Below are 10,039 nucleotides of genomic sequence, written 5' to 3'. Positions count from 1 at the left end.
GAAATACAAATTAAGTAAAAATAAACAGGGAGGATAGAAAAAAGGAGAAAGGGGGATGAGGAGGAAAGGTTTCATTTGCCTTCACTTTAACAATAACATGTTAGGTATGAACTTGCTCGATCCTTGAAGATAGAACTAATATATCTTTTAAGTACCCTTGTAACAGTTACTAATTTTCATAGATTTATCTCAGAGGTTAATTTGAAGGCAGCTTACGTTTTTCTCCACAATACAGGATCGTTATTGAACTGAGCTTCTATTTGAGCACACTGGACTCCAAGTTTCCAGAAATTGGACCATCAGTTAATCAAGACTGACACGTTCTGAGCATTGAGGCAGAAGTGTTAAAAGCAGCAGCAAGGGTGGAGGAATTGAGTGCCACTCTGCGTCTGCAGCTGCACAAACTCAGTCTGGCTGGACTCCAGCCATCTGCAGATGTCTGGCCCTCTTGCCCTTCAGTGTAGGCTGCTCACTGTTCTGCCTTCTGAGATGCTGCCTTGTTTGTGGGGTTCTATGCCTCCCAGCCTGGTAATCCCTCTCCTGTGTAGTCACCTTCCCATTCCCCTGCCCATAGCCTCTTTTGCAAGGCTTCACATCCCAGTGTAGTGCCTGCCGTCCACGTGACACTTGTGGTGCTCAACCATACTAAGAATAAGGTCTTTCCATTAGATAACAGTGAAGAAAAAATTCTATCATAATCTAGAATGGGGAGCAAAACATAACCATAACTCACAGACACTTGAAGTTCCTGAATCATCGCCGTCATCAATGTCGTCATCCTCCTCCTCCTCCTCCTCCTCGCTATCCTCTTCATTCATGTTCTCCATGAAGTCCAAGTCCTCATAGAAATTCTCACTGAACTTGAACTCAAATACGTCATCGTCTGCATACTCATTCAATTCATATTCATCTACCTCCTCTTCTTGCTGCTGCTCTTCATTGATGGGTGGAGGCTTCTGCAACATGGTGATGTCATCCACCTCCTGCTCCTCCTCATTTTGCCAAATGATTCGCAAGATTATCTGGAATGTTAAGAAGCCTATAACTCCCACAAAGACAAGCCACTCAAGAAAAAACAGAACTACTATGATAAATTGTTCCCTCAGGTCCAAGTCTTCATTGCTACCAGCTCTGGTGCACAAGTCACCTTCAGCCCAGTCTTGATAGCTGAAGTAGGCCATGTCACATGGGACACACGGGGACCAGGAGTTGTGCTAAGCTGCATTAAAGCTGAAGCCCACAGCAGCGGCAGCAGGTCACAGGACGGCAGCTCATGGAGGACTGTGGGGCAGGGTTTAGGCACAGGGCATGGTGGGAAGGGCAGAGGTGGGGGCCTCACACCCAAAATGAAGTCTCCGGAGGAGCCACACAGTCTGAGTCTGCGCAGACGTCTGTGACGGCGCCCAAGCGTGGAGGTGGAGAAAATGAGAAACTACCGGATATCCTGTGAGGTTAGCGGAAACTGCAAGTTACGGAAGGCCAGCCTCTGGCCTCAAGAGCTCTAAGCTCATTGGTTGAAAAATAATCATCTGCAAGCCATACACCCAATGAGAGATCAAGGTGCTCAGGGGGCTGGTAAGAGCTTTGGGAGGTCACATGGTCTTTTAATTCTCCCGTCATCTTGATGGCTCTGCTGTAAAGTGTTGTAATATGGGGACCAGCTTCTTTTCCCAAGTCCCCTGGGACAGGTTGTAGCAGCAGGGACACAGGCTTTTAACATGAGAAAACACGGCTGTAAGTTACCAGCAATCCCCAATCTTCATACTCAAAAGGGAATGATCATTTGGATGGGTTAAGCATATCAAGGATTATTATTTTTTTTTCCGAGACAGTGTTTCTCTGTGTAGCCTTGATTTCCCTGGAATTCACTCTGTAGACCAGGCTGGACTCAAACTCACAGAGATCCATGTGTTCTGCTTCCCAAGAGCTGAGATTAAAAACGTGCGCCACCACCCCTGTGTTAACAGTATTAAAACTGCTCATAGCCATTGCTCTACAAAACTCATGGGAAACTCGTGGCACGGAACATGATGGCCTGCCACTCCAGAGATACCAGAGCAGCTGCAAGAAATTCGTGATCCAGTCTCAACCTCCACCTCCACCTCCACCAGCTTCGCCACACAAGCCACATTGGGTGGAGTCGTGCTAGTAGGTGGACACAGCAGGAGAGACTTACAGGTCAGGAGATTGCAGGAGGCGTGAGGGGTGGTGGTGTTAATGTTGTGAAATGGCACACGAGAGGCCTTGGTGGGTTTGGACCAAGGTGCCCCAAAGCGAGTGAGGGATGCCATGCAGCGGACAGTGGTATGGCGCAGTGGAAAGTTACACCGCAGATGCGCATCCATGTGGAAAGTTTCTATTATTAAAGAGAGGGAGAGGAGGGAGAGGAAGACAGAGCAAAGGGGAAGGAGTCTTCTTAAAGGGAACAGGATGCTGGGTGGCCAGGGTATTATCTGCTTATGGGTTAGGTTTCCAAGAAGTGCGTCTGAATGCTAACAGGTGGCAAAAATCCTTGTATATTAGTACATTAGTAGTCTCCAGGAGACTCTAACAGAAGGGCTTGTAGTCTTTGCAGTGTGGATGCATGTTATTGACATTGGTTGGATGGGTCTCAATTCAAGGGTTTAATTTCAAGTAAGAGCACCAAAAAGCCAGCCAAATTTGTAATTATGGACTATTTTGCTCCCAGGACACAATGACCTTAGATTTAACGGTTTGTTTTTACATTGTGGGAGTCAGATGACTGATGACTATTCTATCTTTAAAAAAAGGTATTCTCACCTTACACACCTTACACAAAAACATTAAAACTGTACACATTAATGAGGTACCATATGTAGTATGGTAGACATATGTACTACATAATATTTTGGCCATGATAAACATGTCTAATTCTTTAAAGTGTTCTCATTTGTTTATGGTGAATACTTTCAATATATTTTTTAAATAGGAGGTATATTGCTGTTATCTATAGTCACTCTACTGTGCAGTATATATGAGACCTTTTTATCTCACCAATATTCATTGATCATTACTAATTAGTAATGGGTTACAGAAATAATGGATTTTACTATACCATTTCAGGTGTCTATATGGTTAACTTTGCTGATAATTACCCCCATTGTGCTCTCCGATCCCCTTTCTACCTCCTTTGTCCCTCTCCTCTCCAGATGTAACTCCCTGCTTTCATGGTGTGTGTGTGTGTGTATGCACCAACAGTCCCAGCCACCCATACATGTAGCACAATTTTTTTCCCATATGCTGAAAGCCATGTGTTTGTCTTTATTTTTTCCTGTTTCATTGTCCTCTTTTGTTTGCCCCTTTCTTCATTTTGGTTCCCCACTACTCTCCAAATAGTCTCCTTCCTCCTTTCATGACTTTTTCTGTTATGTTGTAATTAAGATTCTGCCTATGAAAGAAAACATGATATGGCTGTCTTCTGAGACAATTTTATTTTCCTAATGTGATGATCTCCAGTTTCACCCATTTCCCAGCTAATGATCTAATTTTGTTCTTTGAATGGCTGAATTTCCATTGTGTATATATACATCACATTTTTATCCACCCATTTTTGGAGTTCAAGGTATAGTATATCTTGACTTTGTGAAAATTGCCACAATAACCATGAATTTCTGTTGTATGTACATGTATCACATTTTTATACACCTGTTTTTGGACTTCAATCTTGACTTTGAGAAAGAGAGATAAGACTTATGATAATATTTTCTAATTTGTGTAGCAATTTCCATAGTGTCAGTTCTAATTTACATTACCATTAGAGGTGTATAAGGATACTCTCCACACATTGTAGTACTTATGGGATTTGTGTTTGTTTTTTCTTGATAGTGTATATTCTCACTGGTATGAGGAAGAAATTTTTTATTTTTGTGTCTATGATGGAAAGAATGATGAACCTTTTCACATATTTTAGGGAGTGTTCTTTTGCTCAGAATCTCCCACATTTAAGATTCATTTTACCTGTGAATAAAGAAAATCATATTTTCAACTATAAAACTTGAAAACCTATTATTTAGTTTTATTGCCTATTTGTCATGACTAACATATTCAGTACAGTTTTGAATAGAAGTGGTAAAATCAGACCTTTTTGTTAATTCATTTGTTGCATTTGAAATGGTTTTATTATTCTTAATTATGTGGGTATATGTGGGGATATGTGCAGGTGCCCACAAAGGCTATAGATGTTGGATGTGAGTGTGGATGTGAAGAGATGTATATGCCCTTAAAGATTTAGCAGCCCCATTCATTTTTATTTTTAATCTTAAAAAGAGAAGTTGGGTGACTAAAGAAGTTGAGAGGATCTGGGAGGAGTTGGGAGAGGGAGAAGAATATGATCAAAATATAATGTATGAAAATTTTAAATAAAAAAGAAGAAAGCTTTAGGTGTTATAGAATATTATTTTAAGGTGCATTACTTTTGTTCATGTTGCATTTGTTTAACTCTGTGAAGCTGTGTTCCTGCGCCTGTCTAAAACACCTGATGGTCTAATAAAGAGCTGAATGACTGATATCGAGACAGGAGAGAGGATAGGTGGGGGCTGGCAGGCAGAGAGAATAAATAGAAGGAGAAATCTGAGAGGAAAGAAGAAAGACTAGGGAATGAAAGAGGAAGGAGGAGGACTTCAGGGGCCGGACACCCAGCCACCCACTTACACAGCCAAACACAGAGTAAGAAGGAAAGACAAGATATACAGGAACAGAGAAAGATAAAAGCCCCGAGGCCAAAGATAGATGGGATAATTTAAAGTTAAGAAAAGCTGGCTAGCAACAAGCTAAGCTAAGGCTGAGAATTTGTAACTAAGAATAAACCTCTGTGTGTAATTTAATTGTGAGCTGGGTGGCAGGCCCCCAAAAGACCAAAGAGCAAAGAGTAAAGAGCAAAAGAGTAGAAAAAACAACCAACAACATTTTGATGCCCAACATGGAGCTCGAGTGAAAGAAAAGCCAACAACATTTTGGTGCCCAACATGGGACTAGAGTAAAAGAAAAACCAACAACATCTAGACTTTTAACACTCAATATCATGGTACTTATAAGTGTATCATAAACAGATAATGTGAAGTTTTCTTCATTCTTGGTGTGTGTGTGGGGGGGGTGTGTGTGGGGGGGGGGTGGGTGTGTGGGTGTGTGTGTGTGTTTAATGCATGTATAAAGACTGATAATGTCCACCTCTTTTCTGTATCAATAGAGATGGCTATGTGGTGTTTTGATTTTGTTTTTTTCCCTATTTATTCATTTATTTATTTTATTGGTCTCACCGTGTAGCCCTAGTTGTCATAGAACTTACTCTGTAGACCAGGCTGGCCTTGAACTCACAGAGATCTGCCTATCTCTGCCTCCCAGGTGGTGTGATTAAAGGCATGAGCCACCACACCCTGCCTTTTCTTCTCTTTTAATGTGTTATGCTAATGGTTTTTATACAATGAACCATCTTTGTGTTTCTGGGATAGATTCTTCTTGCCCCTGATGTAAATTCCATTTGTATTCTGCTGGCTTTTACTTTCTGGTATATATGTTTCAGATTCTTAGATCTACATTTATAAAGCATTGCTTTCTTTTTCTGATGCCTTTACCTGGCCCCAGTGTCAGAGTAACTCTGATTTCCTTGACTGAATTAGAATGTGTAAAAAGAATTACTTTCTTTCTTATGAAAGAATGTCAGAAGTATTGGTGTTAATTTCTCCTTACATTTTGGGTAAAATCCACTACTGAAGGATATTTGATTACTTATTCAGTGCCTCTAATGACTAGTGGTCCTGTTTCATTTTATTTATTATTTGTTGTTTTCAGTAGTTTTTGTTATCTAATATTTTAGCTAAGTGTTCTCTTTTGTTGTCATGCTATTCACACTATTCTCTTATGGTCCTTTTACTATTCATGAAAAGTATAGCAATGCTCCTAATTTAAGTTATGACTGTGGTGATTTCAGTTTTTTCTTCTTCTTTTTCTTGATTGGTGTAGCTCAAAATGTTAGCAGAGTTTCTGGGACAAGCTTCAGATCCTAGAGTTTAAAAGGACTCTTTGTAGGTGTAATTCTAAATGATCTTATTAAATAAGAAACACAGACCCAAATAAGGAGTTAAAAGCTTAGAGATCGAGCAGTAGCCAAGAGCCAAGACCACTTTATCTTTCCACTCACTGCTGTCCTTCCCCTGAAAGAGACCTTCTTCTTGTGTCCTGTCTTTTTACTTTTCTGTTCTGCCTTCTCATTGGTTCTAAACCCAACCACATGACTTCTTCATCACTGCCTATCTATACAGACCTCCAGGTCTCTATGGTTTGTACTGAGATTAAAGGTTCAGGTCACTGCTTGGCTGTGTCCTTGAACACACAGATTCTGCCTGCCATGTGATCAGATTAAGGGCATGTGCCACCACTGCCAGACTTCTGCTAAATGGCTTGCTATTAGCTCTGATCTCCAGGCAACTCTATTAACATGCAAATAAAATCACATTTCAGCACAAATAAAATATCACTATAACTCTTCTCAGCTAACCATCTCTCTATGAAAATTAGACTATTAATGGTGAAAACTGACTGGATACAAATTTTGTTCCAAAATTTATGTTGACAGATTTTCATATCATCACTAATGCTACATTCCTGGAATAAATATTGTGTGTGTGTGTGTGTGTGTGTGTGTGTGTGTGTGTGTGTGTGTGTGTGTGTGTGTGTATGCTGTGGATATTGCTCTGTATAAATAAAATGCTGATTGGCCAGTAGCCAGGCAGGAAGTAAAGGTGAGAAAAGGAGAGAGGAGAATTCTGGGAAGTAGAAGACTGTGGCAGAGAGATGCTGCCAGCCGCCACCATGACAAGCTAGTTGTAAGGTACCAGTAAGCCACGAGCCACATGGCAACTTACAGACTAATAGAAATGGGTTAATTTAAGATAGAAGAACTAGATAGCAAGAAACCTGCCACGGCCATACAGTTTGTAAGCAATATAAATCTCTGTGTGTTTACTTGGTTGGGTCTGAGCGACTGTGGGACTGGCAGGTGAGAGAGATTTGTCCTGACTATGGGCCAGGCAGGACTGGAGAAAACTCCAGCTACATGTATATGTTTGCATATGCTTTTGAGGGCCAGAGATATGCCTCTCAATCATTCCTCTGAAAACATATATGTTTTTTTTCATAAAACCAGTTTATTTTGTAGTTTTAACCAAAAAGTGCCCCTTGTACAACTGAATTCATCTAGCATTCATATTTTTTTCATATGATGGATTTAAACTGCTTTAAAAAAAAGTGACCTTTTCTCCTGCTTTGATTTCAGGAGAGATGTGTTCAAGGCCAGAACTCTTCCTCAGTATCTGGTTTTTCCAGTATTTGTTTTTTTTTTAAACTTACAGGTGCTACATTTATATCTGCTGGTTTCAATTCTGCCATGTTTCACGTCTAGCCTTTTAAAGTGGCAAATCATGTTTTACTTTCACTTAAGCATTAGTAGTCTGGAGTACCTGGCACTAAGTAATTCTATACCTGAGTTTGTATTCACCATATACGGATCATTTCTCATCTATAATGTGCCCCAAACGCAGCTTCGTTTTCCAGGTACCTTGATGCAGAATAAAGTCTTCATCATAAGCCACAGCTTTTTGTAGTATGTTCTCAGTTGAGTATTCTTGAATTCATTCCTACGATATGTATCTTACACTAGGCAGCAATCTACCAGTAAGTTGTTGGTTTTTTTGTTTCTTCAGCAGCCCCTGGTACATTAAGGTGAACCTTGATTATCCTATTTAATATGAACTAATAGCTACAGATTTGCATGGCTTTTCCTAACCATCTAAATATTCTACTTTCTTCTGCCACTTGGAGTATTCCATGGTAAATAAGACTTACATTTAAACAAATTTAATAATCCGAACAGAGATCTTAAGTTAATCTTGGCAATCAGTGCTAGTAATCCTAGTAGGATCTCAAAAGTAAAGGCAGTGTGCTGAAGAACTGGAACTGAATACTGTTTCTTGGTCTGTGAGCTCATTTACCTAGTCTCTCTGCATGGCCGTCATCAGCATGAATGTCCAAGAGGTAGACAAAACTTGCAGTGCCCAAGAGGACAGGGCTAAGACCTGCACTTGCAGATGGCTCAGTCACACCTCAGGGATGAAAGGCATCACTCTGTTTCATTCACATTGAACTCCACTGGAGTCAGGGATAAGGTGTCATCTTCTAGTCCAAGAATGAAGTCTTCAGGTAACGTCTCAGCTGCTATCTGAGCTAACTGGTCATCAAAAGAACGTAGAGTCCATAGTTTCTCTAATTCATAGGTTTCTCTGGTTTCTGGAAGCATCAAATGGATCACCATACTGCCAAAATCCACACATAGCCAGTCATCCGTGTTCTTCCCTTCAATCTTGACATGCAGATCACTTCTACATTTTAGGTGTTTATACATCTTCACAATGTAGTAGGCCATAGCATGTAAGTGTCGGCTGGAAGTCCTACTACAGATGACAAAGTAGTCTGTGTATCTCATTTCTGGAGGAACCTTGATCACACAAATGTCTCTTGCATTTTCTTGCCTCAGAAGTGAAACCAGCATGTCGATGTCAAACTTGGCACCAATGTGATCTGCGGCTCCCGGCTGCCGGCCAGCCTCGCCATCGCTCCGCTCCTCCGGCCAAGGCCCACGGGGCAGGCCGCGCGCCAGCCTCGGGGGCAGGCCGGTCGCGGGCCCCGCCGAAAGCCATCGCTCTGCCAGCCGAGGAAGCCGGGGAGCCGAAGACACCGCCGGGCCCGCTTGCTGCGAGACCATCCCGCGCCAGAGCAGCGGCCACAGGCGCCGCGCAGGCGACCAGCCGGGACCCATATATGTTGTTTTTTGATACATGATTTCTCACTAGCCTGAACTCACTGACTAGCTTAGTTGCCTGTCTGCAAGCTTTGGGGTTCCTCTTGTCTCTGCTTCCCCAGTGCTGTAATTACAAACACACATATGCACAAGGCTTTTCATGGGGCCTGTCTGGATAGATTTGAGGTTGTCATGCTTATGAAGCTAGTGCTTTATCCACTGAGCCATCTCCTTAGCTCACATTCGACTTTTTATTTTCATTTTTGAGATTGTAATAGTACCGGCCACTTTTATGTCAACTTGACACAAGCTAGAGTCATCAGAGAGGAAGGAGCTTCAATTGGGAAACTTTTATTACTGTGCTTTTCAGTTCCAGGAATTGTTTTCTGTCTCTGTCTTTTTTTTAGACAGGTTCTGTTTGTGTAATCTATGATGGTCTCCCTACCTCTGCCTCTTAAATATTGAGATTATTGATGTATTCCAGCATACTCAAATTCTTTTCTGTTTTATGAATTTATTTGCTTTGTTGTGCTTTCTTAAATTATGTCCATTTCTTGGTACTGTTAATTTGGAGAGAGATTTTTCCTACATTTAAAACTTCATTTAAGCTTCTTTCAGTACATTAAACATTTATAATACCTGATTTACATGCCTTGGTGATCCAGTGTCTGGCTTGATCAGGAACACATCCTGTTGCCTTTGTGAGTCATACTTATTTTGGGGGGCTATTTGTGTATGCTGTGTTTCTATTTTTGTTAAACTGTTAAATAATGCAGTAGTAGAGATCTGCTTCTTTCAAATCTGTTGCTCTGGTTGATGTTCCTGCTGTTTTCTCACATAGTGATTTTGCTCAAATGATTCCCTTTACTACATCATCTGTGGCCATTGAAGTCTCTCCTACAACAGTGGCCAGCTAATAATTGGAAGCATTTTATTCAATGTTCTATAGCAATGAATAGTCCAGCTCTTCCCCAGGTGCTTGCTCTGTGAGTGCATTCTCTTGGAATGGTTTCTGCAGTTGGTCAGGGAGTTGACAGCTCCGGTTTAGCCCCTAGTTTCTTTTTGTGCAGAGTACTGGCACAGAGCATTGGCACCAACACTAAACTAAAGCTTAGGCCTTCCTCAGGTACTTCTTGGCCACAACCTTCCCAGATCTCATTTATTTTGGAACTCTCCAAAGCATCCTGTGGATGTTTTCCTCTCAAATTTTTCATTTTAAGATTTTTA

The 10,039-nt window shown here is 41.2% G+C and overlaps 1 protein-coding gene and 1 pseudogene across 1 annotated transcript in view; both read right to left on the bottom strand.

Annotated features, from left to right (window-relative positions):
- LOC143270897 (uncharacterized) overlaps positions 1–1,313 on the bottom strand; it is a 53,354-nt gene extending 52,041 nt beyond the window's left edge. Inside the window, exon 1 of the mRNA XM_076562188.1 lies at positions 734–1,313. Within this exon, the coding sequence (XP_076418303.1) occupies positions 734–1,181 (448 nt within the window). The 5' untranslated portion in view covers positions 1,182–1,313. The remainder of the gene's footprint in view (positions 1–733) is intronic.
- A 5,830-nt stretch (positions 1,314–7,143) lies between these two features.
- On the bottom strand, positions 7,144–8,830 carry LOC121825707 (mitochondrial assembly of ribosomal large subunit protein 1 pseudogene; annotated as a pseudogene).
- Between the last annotated feature and the right edge of the window lie 1,209 nt (positions 8,831–10,039).

This window comes from Peromyscus maniculatus, chromosome X, assembly GCF_049852395.1.
Source record: "Peromyscus maniculatus bairdii isolate BWxNUB_F1_BW_parent chromosome X, HU_Pman_BW_mat_3.1, whole genome shotgun sequence".
NCBI classification, from domain to species: Eukaryota; Metazoa; Chordata; class Mammalia; order Rodentia; family Cricetidae; genus Peromyscus; species Peromyscus maniculatus.
The sequence above is the reverse complement of the archived record's forward strand: the minus strand, read 5'-3'. Positions and strand labels throughout refer to the sequence as shown.